Source organism: Crassostrea angulata, chromosome 7, assembly GCF_025612915.1.
Source record: "Crassostrea angulata isolate pt1a10 chromosome 7, ASM2561291v2, whole genome shotgun sequence".
NCBI lineage: Eukaryota > Metazoa > Mollusca > Bivalvia > Ostreida > Ostreidae > Magallana > Magallana angulata.
In genome coordinates this window covers 59,789,281-59,812,547 of record NC_069117.1, presented here as the reverse complement: position 1 = coordinate 59,812,547, position 23,267 = coordinate 59,789,281, and the positions used below count along the sequence as shown (strand labels likewise).

General features: G+C 34.0%; 2 protein-coding genes across 4 annotated transcripts; one reads left to right on the top strand and one right to left on the bottom strand.

The window, feature by feature from the left end:
- The first annotated feature begins 3,887 nt into the window (after positions 1-3,887).
- Positions 3,888-8,395, top strand: LOC128155924 (uncharacterized). Its single transcript, XM_052817808.1, has 2 exons — positions 3,888-3,943; positions 4,681-8,395. The coding sequence occupies exons 1-2, from the start codon at positions 3,921-3,923 to the stop codon at positions 6,695-6,697; spliced, it is 2,040 nt and encodes a 679-aa protein (XP_052673768.1). The 5' UTR covers positions 3,888-3,920; the 3' UTR covers positions 6,698-8,395.
- A 152-nt stretch (positions 8,396-8,547) lies between these two features.
- Positions 8,548-20,461, bottom strand: LOC128155925 (7-methylguanosine phosphate-specific 5'-nucleotidase A-like). 3 transcript variants are annotated; one of them, XM_052817811.1, is made up of 9 exons: positions 20,320-20,461; positions 19,335-19,433; positions 17,561-17,630; positions 14,731-14,777; positions 13,039-13,124; positions 12,803-12,892; positions 11,935-12,097; positions 10,596-10,796; positions 8,548-9,787 (listed from the first exon to the last, which is right to left on the bottom strand). In XM_052817811.1, exons 1-9 carry the CDS (start codon positions 20,326-20,328, stop codon positions 9,674-9,676), a joined length of 879 nt encoding a protein of 292 aa, XP_052673771.1. In that variant the 5' UTR covers positions 20,329-20,461; the 3' UTR covers positions 8,548-9,673. The 3 variants fall into 3 exon arrangements, with proteins under 3 accessions (XP_052673771.1, XP_052673769.1, XP_052673772.1); XM_052817809.1 differs by lacking the exon at positions 17,561-17,630 and adding an exon at positions 16,846-16,915; XM_052817812.1 differs by lacking the exon at positions 20,320-20,461 and adding an exon at positions 16,846-16,915.
- Between the last annotated feature and the right edge of the window lie 2,806 nt (positions 20,462-23,267).

Below are 23,267 nucleotides of genomic sequence, written 5' to 3'. Positions count from 1 at the left end.
CTAACTAAACAAAGGAGATTTATATATGAAAATAGCTTGCAACATGTCTTTTACAAGATAAAGTTTTTTAATGTATTTTATTTGATGAACCCCCACTCTCAATTTCAGCTCCATTCCAACAGGAAATTTATTATTTAAGAGGAATCAAGGGGCCATGATCATTTTCAGATTGTACTGACATCCTTTTGGAGAGCTCTATATAAAGATATATTAAAGCACAAAAAATTAAAAAGGGTAAAACATTTGAATATACCCCCCCCCCCCCCCCCCCCAAAGGATTAGGAATTTCATGATTTGGGGAACTAACCTTTTTTTTTTTTATAGATTTTTGGTAGTCAAGATTTCTGATGATTGGTCTAGCTGAGTAGTCTGCCCCCCCCCCCCACCACACACTTTCACCCACACTTTTTTAATATAACGACGATAAAGGGCGATTTTAACAGCGGATTTTATTTCGATACCATGGAACGTATTTTGAATGACCATTTGACCATTTATGTATATTTTTTTACTCGGGAATAAATTGTTATAAATTTCTGTGTCTAACAACCGAGCTCCTGTGCTTCCTCCACCACGCGGGGGTGTTAAGGAAGCATATGGAATCTGAGTTACATGTAATTCCGTGAAATCACAAATCTTAGTTATTATGTACATATTCAAACATCCAAGCAACGAAACGTAGATCAAAAACAAAAACAAAAAAATACTGAAGACAATTTTTTTCCAGAAATAAGTTTGTATTAGGGTGAATTAACCATGCATCGGACACAAACCTTGGATCGGACAACTTTGTTTATAAATATGCAAATAAATGTGCATGCGCTCATGTGTTGTTTCGTATATTCCTGAATTAGAACAAATGAACTTTATCATTATTAAGAATTTGACAGTCACATTGTCAAAGAAATAGCAATATAGGCATCGTAAAATGACATCAAATACGCCATTATTGAAAATTTAGTTACGAAGATTTTACTTTAACTTGTAAAACAAGTTTTATTTGTATTTGGACGATATTTAATGCGTGAACAAAGGGAAAAATCCAAAGGTGTCCGATGCATGGTGAAATCACCCTACGTAGATTTACACATTGATGACGTCATGACTAAAGGTGAATGTCGTGTGAATTTGATCGGAAAGCATTGTAAACATATTCAAAATATAACTAATCTAAGAACTCTAATAAAGTATTGTGGTGGGATTTATTGAGAACTGAACATAAGAATACTGGGGGAGATGTTAGTTTTATCAATCATTCGCTAAAAGGTATGTAAATTTGCTTTTGTTTCTCGGCCAGGCTTTCCTCTGTCGTTGTTTACGATATAAAAATCCGACTAGAACAACACTATCCCGTATATATTGAACTTGAAATTTTATACGTATCGTTAGTTTGATCAATGCTTAAATTGAAAAGTGCTGCTAGAATCCCATGTTGTGTGTTGTTTTGATGCAATTTGCCGTTTTCCGTGCAAACTATATAAAAATTGGGAAGGTTTTACGAGAACCGGATAAATAACTTTGTTTTGCCTCGGACTAGAATGTCGCGACGTCATTGGATGAAACGCGTCACGTGGCTGCCTTACAAATTTCTTTAAAAGGCAAGCGTCAAAATTTATAGCGCAACTATTTATTTTGTTATACTGAATGTTTTAATTTTAAAGAAAACTTAACTGCTTTTACTTAGGAATAACGTGAATTCTACGGCGAACCGTACGCGCATAATTTTCGCCCATGTAACAATTTTTAATGTTACCCGTTGCTATGTGCGTTGCTAACGCTGAGGGTAATAGAACGGATTATGAACTGCGTCTAAACCAATCAGATTTCAGTATTTAACATGAAAGTATAACAATTATAGTTGGCACATGATAATGCACCAATGTGGCAGTTATGTACTACCCGATTTTATTGCACTGACATCTATTTCAAAGGATAATACTTAGTTTTTGATCTTATAAAAAATAATTATTTAATTGCCCGATTTTGAATATAACAGTCAAAATAAGACGCTAAATTGCCCATATCCTTCCTTAATTAACACCCCCGCGCAATGTGTTACAAAGTTTCCATTTCACTAGATAACTTTTTAACGATTGAAGGAAAGTGAAAATAACATTCATTTTAAACCACCAGGCTTCTCTGAATAAATAGGTTCCATCACAAGAAGTAGTAACATGTTCAAAAATATTTGTGAACAATTTTTGACATAAACTGCAAATGTGCGGGGGTAGGTCTTGGAGAGTCCAAAGCTTAACAATAAATTTACAAAGAGTAACTTCCTGAACGTCGCTAGGAAGTTTCCATATCCAGTCTGGTCTGCTGTTTCCAGTTATATGTCTAAATTGAGTAAAGTCGTTGTCTCGGAGCATGCGGTTTGATCTAAAAGTTGTAAAGTGGTAGAACACAGCTGAGTTTACAGTCTTTTTCCATTCAAGCTTATTTAGAAACAATCCATTTTGTAGATACGAGTTCAGATGTTCTAGCAGATTATATTTATCCAGAAGGTGAATTACGTCGGGAATAAAGCCGTAGTGTTTGCAGTTTGGAGAATCGAGGTATGAAAATAGGCGATGAAGAAAGATCTTTTTCGTGAGGCATTTTGTGTCCATTAAACAGAGACGGCCAAACAACTGTAATTTACGTTTGTCAATTTCGGAGGCTATTGGTAAAAGTCCAAAGATTGACTCACACATATCTGATCTTGTATGTTTTGGAAGATTCATGGCGTGTTTACATATGAAGTGCTGAAATACATCCAAAGCGCGGTTGTCCTTCTGTTTAAGGTCACACCATAGCTCACTACCGTACAGAACACTAGGAAGAACAATCCGTTTATAAAGCTTGGAAAGAGTTGCGGGATTGAGGTGTTCACTTATTTTGAGAGCAAAATACGTTTGTTGACCTTTTCTACATGCTTTTGCTGTTCTTTCTGTTGGGTCAAGCTTAGCATCTAGAAGAATACCAAGATGGTTATATGATTTTGAAATTTTAATGGTGTCGTGGCCAAGTTTCCAGGAAAGAGAATTGTAGTTGATGCCTGTTGGAGAGAAATATAGAACATTAGATTTGCTTGCGTTAAATTTGAATCGCCATCGAATAGAAAAGTCGTAAGCTGTGTTGAGAAGGGTTTGAAGACCTCGTGGTGATAAGGCTATACAAGAAATATCATCTGCAAGTGCTGGATTTGAAGATCTAATGCTGTGGATTCCAGTATTTGGGTTTTGGTTTTGTAGTTCTTGTAGGAGATCGTTTATAAAGACTAAGTAGAGGAATGTTGAAAGGACTCCCCCTTGCCTCACTCCTTGGGAGATAGGGAACCAGTTGGAGTTTTTCTGATTCACGGTGTTTGACTTCATGTAACAATTTTTAATGTTACCCGTTGCTATGTGCGTTGCTAACGCTGAGGGTAATAGAACGGATTATGAACTGCGTCTAAACCAATCAGATTTCAGTATTTAACATGAAAGTATAACAATTATAGTTGGCACATGATAATGCACCAATTTGGCAGTTATGTACTACCCGATTTTATTGCACTGACATCTATTTCAAAGGATAATACTTAGTTTTTGATCTTATAAAAAATAATTATTTAATTGCCCGATTTTGAATATAACAGTCAAAATAAGACGCTAAATTGCCCATATCCTTCCTTAACACCCCCGCGCAATGTGTTACAAAGTTTCCATTTCACTAGATAACTTTTTAACGATTGAAGGAAAGTGAAAATAACATTCATTTTAAAACTATTCATATTTTATATCCGAAAATATATTTTTCAAGTTCACGAGACTTCAAGACAGACCAAAGAAAATAAATAAAAAGTTCAATCAAAATGAAAGTACAACATATGGATAAGAAAATTACCATATCTAAAAATAGCACGATAATTCCACAGTTAATAGTATATTGCCTTCAAAATGGAGTCATTTCCAACAAGAATGTAAGTTTCATTTTTTTCAAAATGTATTCACCATGCTGTAGTTAATGCCCATTTTAAAATTGTGCGTTAATTGATATTTTTTTAATGTTTCTTTATAATTCTAAACTGTACAATGAAAAGTCAATAGATATAGACCTATGTCTTGGATATCCAAGATGGCCCAGAAGCAAACCAAGCTATTTAATTAAATCCACTGAAGAAGCCCCTTTCCTACTTTTAAAAGCGACAAAAACTTGAAACAAAACGTTTATTATTATTATTTTTAAAGATACATTATAAGGCTAATTTTCATCTGGCCATTTCTTGTTTTAAACATACATGTAGTTCAATAAAAGAATAAAAGTTATGCATTTACTGACCTCATAATAGGTCAATCAAACATGTGAAATTGGTATAATAATGTAAACATCCCAAATCTTTTCAAAACAAGTATATAGCTCTATATCTAGAGTTTACTAGTTCAACACGTGGCCGACACAACTCTGATGTTGTGAGGAAAGATGATTGATTTTGACAACATGGTCGAATTACATTTTATTTGATGTCGATATCACAGTTCATATTTGTTATCTTAAATAAAGTACGCATGTACAGGTATTATTTATTAAATCTACTAGCTTCTTGGAACAGCAGCTATAATTTCATGTTTCATGACGTATGAAATGTGAATGAGTAATATAATCAATATTTATCTCAACTTTTTCAGTTTTCAAATATATGTAAATTAATAATAACAGATGTGGGGGAATGCATCACATATCAGAGGCCGTGTTCGTGAGGATGTGTGAGATAGTGGGGACCTCACAACAGGTGGCCATCAGGCGGGAGACAGAGGACCTTATGGAGATGGTGGGGAGACGAGTGAAATCTTATGATAGTACCATTATGATGTTGAGTGGAAGTCACAGAGAAGGTTTCAGACTGGAGGGATCAGATATCGACTTTATGTTCTGGCCAAAAAACCACCGAGTGATCATGGACATGTCTCAGTCTGTGTATTACAACACAGCCAATACAGCCTTGATTCTCTCTGACAGTTCTGAGAGTCCACCAGGATTCACTCTACTTCAGTTACTGACACCAACAACAAACAGTGATGTCCAATCAGCATGTGTCAGAATGAATGACAGAGTCTATATATCTAGTTCTATATGGAGACAGTTAACTTGTTCTATAGTATTTCAAAATTCTACTGCACACGGACCCTGTGGTAGTGGTGTTAGAGGACGTTTAGAATATGACACTGCCTGGTGTTTTGAATGTGACTTTTGGCCTCTGTTTGCCTCATCATGGTTAGACAGATGTCATTTATGGCCTGATTCTGAAGTTGTTCATGATATTGTCAGAAATGGCTGTCACTTTGTAGCAATAGGACACCCATTAGGACCACATGAACATGAAGAATGGAGACTTTCTTTCTCTCAGGCAGAATATAAACTTGTTTCTTCAATGAACCACTGTCAGTTTCTGATATATGGATTGTTAAAACTTTTCTTAAAAGAAGTAATGAACCAACAATCAGAAGAAACCAATAAACTGTTGTGTTCCTATCACATGAAGACAACAATTTTTTGGGCGATTCAACAAAACACACTACCTCACTGGTGTCCACAAAATCTCCTGGCCGGTTTCTGGGTCTGCTTTAAACTCCTCCTTAAATGGGTGTATGAGGGAGTTTGTCCAAACTTTTTTATCCCACAAAACAACATGTTTCTGACAAAGGTCCATGGCTCCGCACAAAACAGATTGTTCCTACAGTTACATGAATTGTACAAGAAAGGTCTGGCCTGTCTGTTACAGAGTTCCTCTATCAGGTCCTACATCATTAATGTCCTATACAATCCTAGACTATCTATTTGTACAGATGAAAGTAAAATGAGGTCTGAAGTTGATTGTGATGTAGAACTTGTAAATGAGTCTTCTAAAGTTGTATTTCCTACATTAGAACTATTTGGTCTTACCAAAGCCATACTCACAATAGAACACTTGTTAGAGTCACCTCTGACACAATATCAAGTTACTATAATACAGAAACTTACAGCCTCTTTTTTTCAAAATACTGCATTTGAATTCCACAACATGTACACTTACACAGGTTGCAATAAGCAGATGTATATTGCAGACAAAATGTCTTGTCACATGCTGAAACTAGCAGCAAAGTTTGGGTGTATTTCTGATATGTTGTACATTGCCATGTATTATTACAAGACACTCAGATACAGGGAAGCTTTATCTGTTATAAAGATGACAAAAGTCAAGTTGGCACCGCCATATCTGATGTATAGGGGACATGTAGACAGAGAGAGGTATACTGAGGCTGTAGGGGGACAGTCCTGGTCTACAAGGATCAGACAGGCTGTAGCAGTGGAAATCACTCTTGACAACAGAATCTCTTATATCAGTGAACTAATACCAGAACAACAGTCTGCTCTACAGAACAAGTTTCCTTCATTATGTATCCCAGTGTTTGTAATGTTACACTTCCTAGAGTTCTTGTGTTACAGACACATTGATACAACATTATCACAAGCAGCTCTAGATGAGCTACAGGTCCTAGTCCACCATGATCAGGGACTCTATGTACGTGATCTAGGCAGAGACATCTCCTGGGAGATCCTGGGGATCTGTCAACAGATCACAGGGAACCTCCAGGCTGCTCTATACTCATACCAACAGTCACTGATCACTCAGTATTCATTGCATATGATACATGCTGCTACACACAGGAGAATACAGGATGTAATCTCACACTAGTAAATAGATTCCTTAGTTATTTGAAATATCCGTCCACTAAATGCACAGATAACATAGGTTGTAATATAACATCCCTACATTATCCTTGAATAACAAGTAACTTAATCTGTTTCAGCATAATTTGACAACTGTGCATGTTGTTTAATTTTTTAAATTGCCACTGTTTGTTAGTAGTACTTGTCACATAACATTACCTCTATGTAATGTATTACAGAACATGTAAATAGTGATACATTGCAATTGTCATGGTATAACAGTCCCAGCCTTCACCTTTTCAAATATATTCCTCAACTCAGACCCTGAAAGAAAAGATACATAAATTTGAGGTCAAAACTAAGACTTGAGGCTGAGTAATGGCTTGAGGAATTTTGGTGACAGTGGGACCAGACCAGTATCAATATCTTACACCAGTGTTTGGTGACAGAATATTCTTTGCTATGCTGTCCCAGTTTTAAGGTGGATCCCTACTCAGACGCGTCATCAATGTAGCAAATATAATAAGCTTTAAAATCCAAAACGATATTTGTTTGGATTTACCCTTATTTGCCCTAATTTTTAATGTTTAATTGATAATTCTGAATTTGATAGAAGCAGTCAAGTGTAAATAATGTCTACAAGTATATAAATGTTTTGATCTTATTGAGTCCAATAGTTGGAAATCGTGAATTTTTTTTACTGAGATTTTAGTACGTTTGTGTTTATATATGCAGAGAAAAGGTACTGTTTATCCAAAAAATTAATTTGTACTCAATACATGTAGTTTTGAAAGAAGAATTTTGGGGTTTATCAAAGCAAAGAAATAAAATGCTGTTTTCTGATGTATTTTTAAATTGTGTTCGTGACACTTTTTTAAAGCTGCATTTTGATAAGGGGGTATATGTGTTCTAAAGGTCGTAGAAAAAAAAGAAGCATGTGAAGTCCTATATTTATTTTGCTTTTTAGTTGCAGTAGACATAAATCTAATATTTTAAAGTTTAAAAAATGGTGTTTAACTATAAAATTTTTAAGATAAGTTAAAAAATGTGAAATTATGTAAAAATTATGAAATAGCATTTTTGTAACATTTCATTTTAAAATTTAATTTTAATCAATCAAATAATGATAATCACACCTGTTATTACTTTCTTACATTATTAATGATTAATTAAAACATTTGAATCTTTGTTTTGCTTTGATATTTTTTTAATATGAGCCAAATAATGATTTTGGTTGAAATCATGTGATCGAAGAAAGGGGTATGCATCTTCTGGAGACTAGTGATAAAAGTAAATAGTTAAGGCATGTATTCTTGGGGCTTTTTTATAACGTAAGGTATTATCCTACTTGATTAATGAAAAAAAAACCTTACTTTAACCACAAAAATCCTGAGTAGGGACCTACCTTAAATACTGTATTATATATCATTATCAACGGTGTAATTCTTTACTGTGAACTGCTTTATTCATGTGATGTTCAATGTTTTTAATTTATCTCATCATGGTTGGTTTTTTAATGGATTTGAAATCCATAAAAATAATGAACTGAATGGAAACATTTTATTTCAGTGCACTCATTTTTATAAATTTCTTGACATTAATATATTTTCAATGTACATACTATGCATATGTTGCAATACAGTTCAACTTTTTTTATCATTGTGTTGTTTATTTTTACATGTTGCCAAAATAAGTAAAATAGTTTAGTCCCTAAATCTTTCCACATATGTATTTATCTATTACACCAAAAAAAAGAGGCCCAGGACCAATATCACTTAGTAACATAGGACGTAACTCGAACACGTAACAATGTCACAATTCCCAAAAACTTATCAAAATGCATTAGACCCCCGATTTCTTATGAAAAAAAAAATATGTCTGGGTATACAGTTTTATTTCTAAAAATATCAAAACACTTGTTATAAAGTACAGTAATACTTTAATAATGGTATAGCATTGTAATACTATTCAGAGGATAAATTTCAGCTCTCTTAACAAAAAGTTTGTAACAAAAAGATATGTTCCTTGTTGACTCCACCCAATTCTAGTAGAGGTGTGTAGATACTGCTTGGGGCAGGGAGACAGTCTATTTCCTTCATACACAGGTAAATAAATAGGTAAAATTTGTAAATATGTATGCAACAGATAAACTACCATAAAGTACTGTGGCTTTATCAATATTCCTTGGCATCAATTTTCATGGATTTTATAACACATGCAGGTTTTAAGGATTTGTTTCATATCAATTACTCTTCCAATATATATTGTCATATTTTGTTGAAAATTTGAATTAGACTTACAAAAGTCTTAAAAATTTGTCCATAGAGAATAATGATGAATCCTTTGTACATGAACGTTTTAATATCTATTTTCATTAAAGAAATAACGAATGGGAAAAAATGAAAAGAAAATCAGCTAATATGCATCTGTATAAAAGAACATGTCTTGGAATAAACCTTTCATAGAACGGTGCTTTCAGCACTCAAGAAATGTCTAAAATTGCATACTAATATGAAAAAAAAACACCCATAAATAAATCCAGATCTGAACAAAACAATTTGAGAAACATTTTGACAGTCAAACAATACAGATCTTGTTTTTTGCTGTTAAAAATTACATTGTGCATAGAGAAATATATCAAAATGGAAAACAGTTTATAAAAGGGAAAATATTAAAGGCATGAAGAAAAATATTGTAACTATACCTTAAGATACCAATACTGAAAATAATTGATGATAACTATTGGGTTCATGTATAAAAAAAATTGTGGTTTGACCTGATGCTAATTCTAAGGTATACCTAAAGTGCTTTTAAGCCCCAGGAAAAAACCCCGAATAAACTGGGTTAATTCACTCCACATCTTCTCGTTACAAATATAAAAAATTATTGCAAGGGGCACAACTCTAGTTCCACTACAGTTAAAATCGTTCATTCCATGGACTTGCACACAGGTTCACGCTGCAATGAAAGACTCGAATTCTGTTGTAGGCAGGACTCAGATCTACTGTTTACTCTGGAGCACTTTTCTTAGAATTGCATTGACCACATTCAACGTCTCGTCTTCAAGAATTACAATATCGTATTTCTTCATGTATAACTCAAGGCTTTCCTCAACCTGTAATGTACAATGATTAAAACAACATTATTTCCACATAACTGTGCAAAAGTAAAAGTATTTTTGAAGCTATTTATAAATGAATTTGTTTGAGGGGGTCAACTTTCTGTACAGACACACACATCCTTGGCAATCTATTGCATCCAATAATATTATTTTACTTTGACTAACTTATTGATGACAAAGTCTGTGTCAAACCCAAGATTATAGAGACTAAGCAAGCTCTCAAAATAAGATGAAAGACTACCGAATGACCCTAAATTCCCAATAAGAACCATAGCTTTGTCATTGAGGAAGAAACATTTATACCAACAGCAAATCTGTAGGTCTATCAGCAATGGTTCATTTTGTCCTTCTTCATCACATGTTAACTTCAATATGCAGTAGATAGCAGTCTTAATATAATTAATTTTTGAATTCACAGAATTGTGAGATTGAGATGGAGATGACTTCACAATAACACTGCCTTTAAAATAATACCACATATAAGAGCCACTTTAACGAGACCATGGAATTATGGTAATTGATGTCAAATAGCAATTTGATGCTAGTCTGTCTACTTCATTGACATCCACTCATCATACCAGAAGTCCATGGTTTTACTAAAATAGCTCTCAATAAAGGAACTAAAACTTTGGATAGAATCTTCCATAATCTTTTTTCAACTTGTGTTATAAAAAAAAAAACACAACTAATTAAATATAGTTTCATAACATAATAAATCATGGTACATGTAGATCGTATATAAAAGCTTTCCCTAGTGTTCACGATAGATCAACGTTTACTGGTAATCCATGGTATGACTGACCTTCACATTTAGGAATCCTATTTTTAGCTTGTTTTGGACACCTACAGCTCCGTCGGCCATGTGTAGGTCTCCCAGGGAATCCCCCATCAGTATTACATTATTTCTATGCTCTAGCTTCTGGAAATAATCAGAATCGTGAATGGCCCCCTCATTCTTGTTGTACACATGGATCATTTCATCCTGGAAACCTGTCATCTTTCCCTGAAATAAAACAGTTCTCAAATTACAAGACATAACTGGATGAAAATGTTCTCTCATTCCATAATATCTATACTAATATATTAAAATAATAGACTCGAATTTTTGGTCTTTAATACCGATAAATCGGAAGAATACTGTCTTTTGTTTTATATATTTTAAACATCATTGGTACTTGAAGATTATCAATTTGTTTTTATTTATTCTCAGTTAAGCATTGTTAATAATCAAGAAAAATTCCTCAAAAATTCCCAGAAATCATCTGGATTTTTCGGATTTTACAATCTTGCGCTTGCGCAATACATATACGCTAACGGGATCTTTAGTTTATGTTTCCACAATATCATATTTGCATGAATAAGCTCAGAGATGATAATTCTAATACAGGTAAGTTTTCATGGGAAATTTGCTATATATTCTGTTCATAAATATTATTGATTTCTTATGAGAGAAAGTATAAAATAACAAATATACATTTCAACTAAGTACATGTACTTACTTTTGTTACCGTGATGACAAAAAATATTTGATTACATGCAAAAAAATCACATGATATTTCTTACGAGAGTGAAGATAGAATATGTTTTATTGTAAAAAAGAACTATGTCCTACGGACCCAGTTTTATGATAGAATGCGTTCCGTGTATTGTCTCTGTAGCAAAGAAAATATGTGTACATTGGTGAAAAAGTGTTGAATTCTTCCATTATATGGATTAAATTTTTTAGATGAAAGGTATTTACAGTCTCAAAAAGATTTATTATGATGAATTTGACTGGTTTTTTTTCAAGGCAACTTCATTAATTATCTCCAAAATTGTTCCGGAGCGATTTTGCAATTTTCTGTTACATTACGGGTATATGGGAGGCATTCTAACTGTGGTGAGGGCCTTTTCCGAGACACAGTTAGATTATTCAAACTAAGGAAAGTGTAGTGAAATTAATAGCATTGTTGTAGGCTTATAGATTTGTTATGTAAATGTCAATAATACGGTGTGTCAATGTACCTATTTCATAAATGTCCGATATGCAATGTCAACCCGTGCACGTACGGGTCAAAGTCTAGTCTTCTTTATTAGAACAATAATCTTTTATCCAAGGTATTTTATGCTGCATGTGAAATGAGATTGGCTTGATGACAAACCTGATCATCATACTCCAGATAGTTCGACACGACCTTCATGTTGTCATGGAGAGTAGCTTGGTGTTTGATGACCTCAATGATGACATCACCAATCCCCGCAGAGAAAATCAGGAGGGGGATGTCAGTTGCCTGTAACTGGTCAAAAAACCAAGTACAACCGTCCCTGTTGACCACAACACAGAACAGTGGTGTTAATACAGCAGATATTAGTATAAATCATACAAAACTTTTACTTATATTTACTTATATATACCAGTAGTATTATTAGTCATTACCGGTAATCATTTTATTACACTGCTAGTTAAGCTCTGGGGCCGCTCTTATTCTTCTGTGAGATAGTTCAATTATGATTGTAAAGTTAATTGAATGCAATAATTTACTTCGTATTACATACTGTATGATCTGTGAGATAATTAACTTCGTATTACATATTGTATGATCTGCATGTTTTCACAGTGTACTATAAGTCATTTTAATTCCATAATTCCACGATGTTAGAACTTAGAAGATTACGATTTCTCAAAAGTACTCTCAAAAAATACCATTCATAATGGTTTTAATTTCACACTGAGTTATCTTTGTTCCTACATGGATACAGCACATTTTTGGAAAAAAATATTCACAATATGTGGAAAAATGATAAATTGTGATTACAGTAAAGTAAAAACCATTGTGATTATTTGCCAATCTACAGTATGCGACTCAAATTGAAGTATGTGGTACAAAATAATATATTTTCTGTGCAATCACAATTTATGAATTAAAGTTAGGCAAACTATTTTGCTGTTTATCAACACTGTAAATTGTCTAACCCCATTTTATGCACCAGCATGTAAACAAGCAGCTAAGAACTTTCATATTAAATCACCTTAGTCTGGCTGTGGAGTTTTCCACCATTATTCTTACATCGTCTTTAGTTATATGGCACTTTGATAGAAGGTCATGAGCCTTAGTCCACCTGTGGATAGTATTAAAGCATGACAATGAATACCAAATCATGAGAGAGAGGGAGAGACTTGGTCCACCTGTGGATAGTGTGCATGACAATGGAATACCATACATATGAGAGAGAGAGAGAGAGAGAGAGATTTTAAGACAACTTACCATTCCACCATTACAGGAATTTTCTCTTCTATGGTAAGTTTAGGATTCATTTCAATAGGAAAATAATGATCTCGAAGTGCCCTGGCCTGAGGTTTAAAACATTTAAATCATTAAAAAACCTTTGTGTATATACGGGTGTTGCTAAAACGCGGAATGGAAAACGGAACGGAAAGCGGAACGGAATGGAAAATATCATCACGTTTATCGCTTAAAAAGGGTATAGACTGGCCAGAAACGATTTACTTTGTATCATTTATTTATATCTAATGAATTACTATGAACATGTTGTTATCTTATCAATATTCATATGAATGGCTATCAATTATAGCATTGTATTCAAGTACGAAAAGGAAAAATCAAATGTATACGAATTGTGAAATATTAACATGATTAAAAGAGCAAATAAGCTATAACGTTTTACTTATTTTTCTTATATGGCATTGCTGGCATATCAGCATAACGTACGCAGTTAGTGAAAGCGTTTTATGCGTGTTTTGAGTATTTTTACATTTCAAATATGATGTACATGTATATACTTACATCAAAATTGAATTTTCGGTGTTCTAGACGATCTTTTACCATACAGACGATACAGTATCATTGAGATAGAAGAAAAAAACCGTAGGACTGACGACATTAAAAAATTAAAATACAGTAAACATTAAAATACCCGGTAATTTGTGAAACTAGTATTTTTACCAATGCAATTTTGTTTACGTTTGCATTACTAAGCAGTTGTTTATTTTAGCAGCTATATACATATGATCCGAATAGAGAGCTCTAGACGTTGCCTGGTTTGATTTTCCGATTATATATTGGGACTATAGTCTGTCGATCCCAAAATATTCATGCAGCACATTTGGACGATTTATAATGGAAAATGTTGACATCTTTTCTCCATTTGGAAGTCACTCAGAAGACCTTGCACAATTTTTCAACACTATCATCCTGGTCTGTTGAAATGCAAAACCCCCTAGACTTCTTTGTTTTTAGCCGTGTATTTATACCAGCTGATAAGCTAGAGAGGACGTTTTAAAGAAAGAATAATGAGAATGTTTAATGCTTCTAAAAGAGAATCGCTTGAACCCTGAGGTATATATAAATATACAGCAAAAAGTGAATCGAGGATATTTTGGGACAGATATAGTGGTCAATGCATGTACTGTTAATTTTGAGGAAATAAATATTCTTGAATAAATAATCTAAAATTGCCAATCTTTAAAAAAAAAATTAAAAAGGTACATAAAGTATATCGTTTTAGCATGATTAACAAATCTATGAGGTAAATAATATTAGATAAGATTTTCTGTTTTCCCTACCGTTCCGCTTTTCTGTTCCGTTTTCCGTTCAGCGTTTTAGCAACACCGGTGTATATACTGGGGTTTCATGGATATTCGTTGAATACCAATTTTCATGGATTTCGCTGTTTAGTTAATCCACGAAATTAAATGTTCATTGAAGTGCAAATTCTATTAACATTTTGTATTGATAAAGGTCATTGGCCGCGAATTTACCTTCCTTGAAACTGTGATTTTTATTTCATCCACGAAAATTGATACCCTTAAATATTAATGAAACCACAGAAGTTTTTTAATTGACAGTCTAACACATTCATTTATTATTCATTCAAAACTCTCAACAACAAAATAATTTGAACCAATTAATGTTTGTTTTGGGAATACACTCACTTACCTCGTCTTTGTAGAATTCCGGCAGAACATGGCCCTCTTCTAAAACATCTAAAACAAAAACAAAATATTACTGGAGATTAGATTCTTAAATAAAAACACTAATGTATAACAAAATCTAAAAATTTAACTTGTTTCAAATATTTCTGATTCACTTCTCAATGTAAACAACATTTTCAAGGATGATTTGAAATTAAGAAAAAATTAATTTACAGTGTGTACTCTATCATTTCTTATCATGACAAAATGTAGTTTATCAATGTTTTATCAAATAAGTTCAACACCATCATCAATCCTTTCGAGTGACTTAATTTAAAGTGACGCTGTGTTAGAAAAAGCTTTGGGTGGGTGGATAACATAGATGTGAAAGAATATAAGGTACAGCGTGAATAATAACACCTCCACAACAGTCCAAGAATAATAACATCTCCAGAACAGCGCGGCTATGTTAAGGCTGTCCGAAGCTAAATATATATTTAAAAATGATACTATTTTAATTATCGAAAAATACTTTAACCGAGCCAGTTTCTTTAAACTTTTATTACATAAATTAACAGTGACATCCAACAATATATTTGATGTATTTTTGTGACGTCATATATTTTTCTTAAGCACGTGAAGGGTGTATTCTAACACGGTAAATAATTTATAACAATCGCATCGGCGCAAGTGAATAATGACATTAAATCAAAAATATTTTCCTGAAAAATCCTTCTATAAGTATTGTATTTTGCAGTTCTTGCTGGGGGTTCATATAAATATTTCGTTTATTTGAAATATTGTCAAAACATTTCGCACCGCCATCGAAATTAGGCACATTTTTACCTTTTAGGCTCGATTTACACAAAATCGGGTCAATCGGTAGGTTTCCCCCAGAAAGATTCACATTGGTACTTATTTCCTCTCCCCATTTCAGTAAAATATACTAAGATTGTTTTTATCTTTCACTTCCGCCAAGCCGTTTTTTATATGCATATACATATCACCATTCATTAGATTACACGTAGCAGGGGGAGTCTCAAAACCATTAGTTTATGAATAGTTATTTACCTATTACGAAGCTTTAAAACTGTTGATATTTTTATACTCCATATCGGTGATATTGATTTTAGTATCACTAGTATTTACAACAGTGTCTATGTAAAGGCATGAAGCGGTTTTATTATGCACAATGAATATCACTTATTACATTACGATACATTCCCTAAAAACGATCGAAAGGAATGCAGATCCTGACGTCAAAGTTAACTATGACGTCACATCTTATGAAGTACACTACAGACAAGTGACTTTCTACATATCGCTGTGAAATTAATGGGAGTCCGAGACATGCAAAGGGCAGCTAGTCTACAGCTTTGACAAAAACATTATAAATAAAATCTTGGTGATGATGAGTACAGTTACCGGTTATCTTAGTATGATAGAACCAATAGATTCTGAATCAGAATAGAAATGGTGCTTGAATTATACCAAGTCCCTGTATCTCAGTAATACAAGTACAATGTATTAGGAGGTGAAAGTAATTATTTCTATTCAAGAGTCACGAAAGATATTTATACAGTAAAACATGCTTATAACAAAAAGCCAAGGACGGATTATTTTGCTTCGTACAAAGCGTAATTCGTTATATCCGTCAAATTTACAACATGTAATAAAGTCTCAGGGTATGAAAATCCCTTCACTATAAGCGTCCATTCATAAAAGCATGTTCGCTATAACCGTGTTTTACTGTATTTATTATTGTCATTTTTTTGGTGATTTTTCATATTACATGTATTTCTGATGCTTTATTTTAACATCAAAATTTTTTAACCATCATAATTATCATAAATAATCAAACTAGTCTTGTCTACAGAAATCTGCAGAAAGAGCCATATCTAACTGCTCCACTAAAGAGTAAAATCAACTGAGGAAACAAAATTCAAATCATTAAGGGATTTCTAGCATTCAATAAACTGTAGAATGTACATCCACTCAATCACAGTCAGTACAGATTTTACACATTGCCCCGGTCAGGGAACACCTGAGGGGTACAGCATGTGCCCCCGTCAGTGAAGATCTGAAGGGTACAGCGCGTGCATAAATCACATCACCCTGTGACAGCTACAGTAACACGTACTATGACACGTGGAGCAGATTTGGCCTCGATGTGTGTATTTGGATAGAGTTCTATCAAAGTCAGCAACCACCTGCAAGTAAGAGAAACAGATTGACTTAACATATACAACACCAGGTCTATCCATGTCTAAGTACCCCATGTCTAAGGGCAGTGTTATAATACTCTGTGGTACAACACATATACCAGTACATGTACTGCTTAGCAAAAAAAACACATTAAAGAATATTGTGATCAAAAATTGATAAAAAGTACCGGGTATATTCTTTTTTCATTACATTTAGATTCTGGATTGTTCCTAGCCTAAAACAGAAATCTAGAAACTGATAATTTTGTGGTAATTGTATGCACAACATGTACTGACAGAGGGAGAATTTGAAGTATCAATATTGGTAGCTGTCAACGCTGCTGTACTGCTATCCTATAGGACTCTTGTTCTCTACTAGTGTACATGTACCACAGAGTTACAACACTACCAGTGGATTAACTGCATCATAACAGGGGTTGTACAGCCATGTCTGGTCACAGCCTGATGTCTCAAACACACGAAACCTTCTTGGACAATATTGACATGTACAAAGTAAAATTATCCACAATATTTTAGCAATTAAAATTTAATTTTACAGCTGATAAAGTTTGTTTGTGGTGTGAAACATCAGACATTTGCTAGCTAGATTAGAGACTGTTGGTGGTGCAGGGGGAGTTAATCCATACTTACTATGAGTTCCAGCACAGCGAGTGCCATTTGCTTTGAATTTGGTCAACGTGAAATCAAAATCAGCTGTGACCTGATACAAAAGATTAACAAGGCATCACAATAACAGGACTACACAAGCTAGCAGTGTCCCAAACCATACACCAGTCCAATAAATCATTGAAACATCCAATGAAATTTAATGAACTAGACAATTTTACCCAAAACATTATCTTTATATTGAAATATTGAAATACTGAATGATCTGCTCAGACTTTCATTTCATTTTATTTCATTCAGGTAAATATATCTAAGAATATGCCATGATTACACAAACATGACTACACATACGAGTCTGCGCACTAAGACTACAGATCATCAGTCTCTCTGATTAAATCACTAAGACTACAGATCATCAGTCTCTCTGATTAAATCATTTGTCACATATTGGGACCTTCGAAAATTTCCAATTTTTTCAGTCTAATAAATCCAATTCATGATACTATGTACACGCAATGAATGCTTATGTACATGCAATGAATGCTTATGTACACGCAATGAATGCTTATTTGTGGATGTTGTCGGTCCTATGACACACCAAGAGGTGCAGACAAAATGAATACCGCACGTTAGCACGGTATGATAATTTGTCTGCACCGCTTGGTGTGTTACAGGACCAAAGACATCCACAAATTAGTACTGGTATTCAATGCTTATATTTATGTCTATTGTATGAAATATATATGTGTATCGTCGCTGTGAAGTCATTATATACGCACCCAGGCAGGGATAGGAACATACATGCAACAGCCATATCAACATGTTATTTACTGACTAAAAATATAGAGGTAGAAACTTTTTAGAGAAAAATGTTTTTTTATTAAGGAGTAAATATAATTTAATTATTATTTTTCAAAAGTACTTATCAAATTAGTTATGCAAGATTGAAAGTTTCATTTAATCTTACAAAAATAATCTCAAAACACGTGAAGATGTTTATATTTGTGCTCATGGCGCATGAATTAGCAAAGTGTATTCATAGAAAATTGAACGAAATTGAACGCAGATTCATAAGGGGAAATATACACTGAATATAAATATACTAGTATGAGGAAGAAGGTGTAATACTTCTGATACATGGGTCACTATAAAATGAAAATAGCCATTACATATCTCTTTTCATCTTTACTTTCTCTTTTTTTTTTAATTGATTATGAAACATTTCTCAGTTTTACCATCCAAAATTAAGTCATTTTCTCCTTCTAAAAGGACCCAGACCCTGTACCAAAAATTTCAGTGCATGACAACCCTGCGTGACCAATCACATGTTGATGATACGTACAGTACCGATCAGACCCAACCTAACACCAGAGTAAACCCCAACTAAACCTGGGGTTTACTTTCTGGGTTTACTTTTTGAAAATTTGGGTCCACTCGGGGTTTACTTTGCTTTTGGAGTCAACTATACGCACTGAAGTGTGAAGCAGACCTGTATTTTATCTTAACATCCTACTGCCTGTGATTCCTGCCCCTTGTGTATTCCGAATACACATGTAGCGTCTGCTTTCAGGGTTATACTTCTGATCGGGGTTTACTCTCTTTGTCCACTCTGGGTTTACTCTGGGTCCACTCTAGTAAACCCAGAAAGTAAACCCGGGGTTTAGTTTGGGTTTACTTTCTGTAAGGTTGGGTCTGATCGGTACTGTACATGTACAATTGTACATATCTTCAAAAGTTATAACTTGCTTAACAAACTAATTTCCAGTTTTGAAAGTAATCAAAGCAGTGTAAGAGTTACCTGTAGTTTGTTTTGCCCATCTCTGATCATGTTTTGTAGCACTTCCGTGACATGTTCTGGATTTGCTATCCGCACATTTTGTAAGCTTAACTCAGGTATCTGAAATCAAATTCATACATCCCATAATGCATCATAATTATCAAGAAATTTAATTTATTGATTTTTACTTATTTCCTTTAACATGTTTAATCCAGTGAGAACATATGTCAATTTAATGCATACTGCCTGCTAATGCAAACTTAAATCAATGTTTGCAGGATTTCCCTTCAAGGTCACATTTACATCTAACCCTACATAATATTGCATAATGCTTATCAACAAACAAGAGATAATCCCTTCCATTCTGTGGTTTTCTTACATGTACATTACATCATATAATTACCATCTGCTCTAATAGATATCAATGCTTTTCATTAAACATTTGATATAAAATCATCTGCTTATAATCAACGGTTGGGCGGATGAACCTTTAAGTCTATGCATGGCCCTTTCATTTATTGCCTTTTATAAGCAGACAATATATCACTTTTCAGGCTTGTATTTAAGTTTAATTTGCAAAATCAGTGCTGAGTCAGTGAGTTAGCATAACATCCTTGTTAATTATTAAATAAACATTCATGTATATACCAGCGCATTGGTCTGAGTTTTCAAAAAAAGAGAACAGACATTATCAATATCCGGGAAATAAAAGTGAAAACGAAAGAATAAACTTAGACATACAATTCAAAAGGGATTACGGTTTTCTATTGCGCTTTGAAAATTCCATCTACAATCAGTTTTACTACAAAATATGAGCTGTTTTATCTTGCAAAGGTTTCACAAACAATGTTACAATTTCGATTTTCAGATAATGCAGCAATTGATAATCGGCATCTCGTATTTCCCAATTTACGAAATTCTAAGCCAACATTTCACCCCTAAATATGATAAAAAAAACCCCGATAAATCCCATAAAAATTACTAACTACTGAATAAAAGTTCTTACATCGTTCATTTTCAGATTTTTCTCTTCCCGTCCTCCAATCTAACCGAGCCGAATCGCTTAGCTGGTATCCAATATCAATAATACGGGAACTAGTTTTTAAGACACAATTTGTTTCTCAATACAAAAGAGCGAAATATTCAAGGGCGTTAATTTAAATAAAATCCGACTGCCTGTTAATCGACTGTAAACTATAGTTTATGAACCGTAAACTTTAGTTAAAGATTAGTTAACTATAGTTTCATCAGTTAAGTATAGTTAAGATTTGTTGATCGTGTTGTTGGCCCCCCTCCCCCACTTTTGTTCGCAACAATAATTTTTCCAATTTTAATATTTTACATATTAAAAAATTATTTTATCATGCGGCAGCTCCCTTTTCTATTTGGGGAGTATTAAAATAATTTTTTTTTTGTATTTTATTCTTAGAACGTTTGCCCTGTGACTTTTAGGATGTCAGAAAGCTTATCAGATGTTTAACTTTATGGTTGCTGAACAATACATGCAGTTGGTGCAGCATTCTTCGTGTTATTTTGGATTTAAAAAAGAGAAAATATGGAGAGAAAAAAAAACCAAGTATGTCTTATATATAACAGAACGGAAAAATCCGAAAAATCGCCCACTTTCAGGTCAAAATTTGACTGTATTGAATGTCTGTTCAGCAACCTCAGAGACGTTGTTTTGTATATATAAAAAAAACCCATTTTCATCTGATAAGGACATCCTGGATATAACAGCAGGAAAAGTCACAAGAAAATAGTGTTCAAGTTGCAGACTTTTATGCTCATGTGGAAGAACACTTTAATTAACTGTCCTTTAGGTTAACAATTACAATAAACTCTGAACTGAACTTTATTTATTTTACAACGATTGATAAGCAAGTTCTACAACTTATATTAATATCTCTCGTTGGCACGGATGTTAGCGCGAGGGGGTCATTGGTGTGGGAAGAAGCCGGAGTACCCGGAGAGAACCCACGTGTCCAAGCGGGCGACCGCCATACCCTATCACATACAACCACTGTCGATCACGGGGATCGAACTCGGGTCGCAGCGGTGAAAAGCTACGCTAGCTGGACACCAATAAACCCTATTTACCGTACTGAAACAAACCCTTTACCCGAGACATAAAAAGACAAAGCCAAACTGTAGACAACTTATTTATTGCTTATTACAATCATGCCAGCAGTTTGACTGCTTGATGTTCAGTAGTTACTAGTAAGGAAGAAGAATTTTTTTTTAAATTGCATTAATTTTGATGGTTTTAGCACTACGGTACCCCTCAGGGGACAGGGCCAATGAATTTCACAAATTTAACTCTCCTTCACCTCAGGTGACCCAAAAAGCATAAGATATGAAGTTCTCCGACCATGTTCTTTTGTATGCAAATTATGCATTCAAGAAGAGAACAATGCCTTTTCGATCACTAAAATCAGCTGTAGAACTGTGCAGCTGCAGACTTATTTTGGCAGAGACGAGCTAGTTCAAGAAATTTTTATACATTTTCATCCTCAAATGTACAAGATGGCCGCACATCCCTCTTTCGACCAATCGATAAACGGGTCGTGCAGGTTTTAGTCTTGTCTACCAGTTTCTAATATAAATTATCATCTATTTCCGCAAAAATATACATGCAGCGGGAATCCTACTTGGTGGGTGTAAATAAAGACCCTTGAATCACTGGTACCTAGCTTGGTCTCTTCATAACGCTGCTACGATTTTGGGGTTCAGAAAACCTGTTCTTACTTACTAATGTTTGTTTAAGTCTAAGTTCAAAGCGCAAAAACTTTGCCCTGGACCATAATCGAACTTGACCTGTATTTCTCTGGTAAAATACCTGTAGTTGCAAAATTATACATGCAAATGTATATACATCCGTTCAAAAGTTAATGAAGGGGAACTAAACATTTCTGATTTTTTTCCCCGAGTTTGACCAAATTCGAACTTTAACTGTATTATGTGTAAAAACATTTGTTTATATTTCAAGAACATTCACTGTGTAAATGTAAAAAAAAAAATGAATTAAATAGGGGGTCCGCCCTTCCCCCACCCCTTATCAACCTTAGCCTATATACATTTAAAAAATAAAATGCTATCTTTGGTGATTCATGCGGGATATGAAGGTGGCGACATCGCAGAAAAAATACATCACCCTCGTTAGCGGGTTTTATTATTTTTCCGCAATGATCGCTACCTTAATGACCTGCATGAATCATCAAAGAAAGCATTTTACTGTTTCTATTTACATCTCTCTTTTAACAAATGAATAAAAAAAAAAGAAACAGCCAACTCGACTCCTACGCATATGGGATTCCGAGTCTGAAATCATCACGATTATCTCGTGCAGTCCGTGATTTTCCTTAGGTCGCGGTAGGTTTCAACCAATCAATAAACGGGACGAGTAGATTTCAGTCTGGTTGTTTCTATAGAGCTATGAAAGAACTGTTTCCGTAAGAAATAGTCTACAGGAAATCATATTTGGTAGATGTAAATATATATTGCATGTACACATCTCTTTAAAAGTTGAAGCGCGGAATTAAACTGAATTTTTTTTTTCAGTTCTGACAAGAATAACTGTCAAAAATCATTCATTTGGATTTGGCCCAAATTCGAATTGACCTGTGTATTACTATATAAATAGTGCCTGTTTGGGAGGGTAACAGTTGAAATTGACACCCCGAGAAAACCATTGTCAACCGACGCGAAGCGGAGGTTGACAATGGTTTTCGAGGGGTGTCAATTTCAACTGTTATCCTCCCAAACAGGCACTATTTATTTTGTTATACTGAATGTCTTAATTTTTAAGAAAATTTTACTGCTTTTATATAGGAATAACGTGAATTCTACAGCGAACCGTACGCGCATAATTTTCGCGCATGTAACATTTTTTAATGTTACCCGTTGCTAAGTGCGTTGCTAACGCTGAGGGTAATAGAAAATATTATTAACTGCGTC

What these genes read in the sequence shown, in the direction of transcription:
- LOC128155924 (XM_052817808.1), top strand. Translation starts at nt 3,921, where the DNA reads ATGGAGTCATTTCCAACAAGAAT. An exon ending in GAGTCATTTCCAACAAGAAT is followed by an intron (nt 3,944 to 4,680) that starts GTAAGTTTCATT and finishes TAATAATAACAG; the next exon opens with ATGTGGGGGAATGCATCACA.
- LOC128155925 (XM_052817811.1), bottom strand. An exon ending in TCGCTGTGCTGGAACTCATA is followed by an intron (nt 14,778 to 17,560) that starts GTAAGTATGGAT and finishes TTTTTGTTTTAG; the next exon opens with ATGTTTTAGAAGAGGGCCAT. An exon ending in ATCTGGAGTATGATGATCAG is followed by an intron (nt 10,797 to 11,934) that starts GTTTGTCATCAA and finishes GTTTTATTTCAG; the next exon opens with GGAAAGATGACAGGTTTCCA.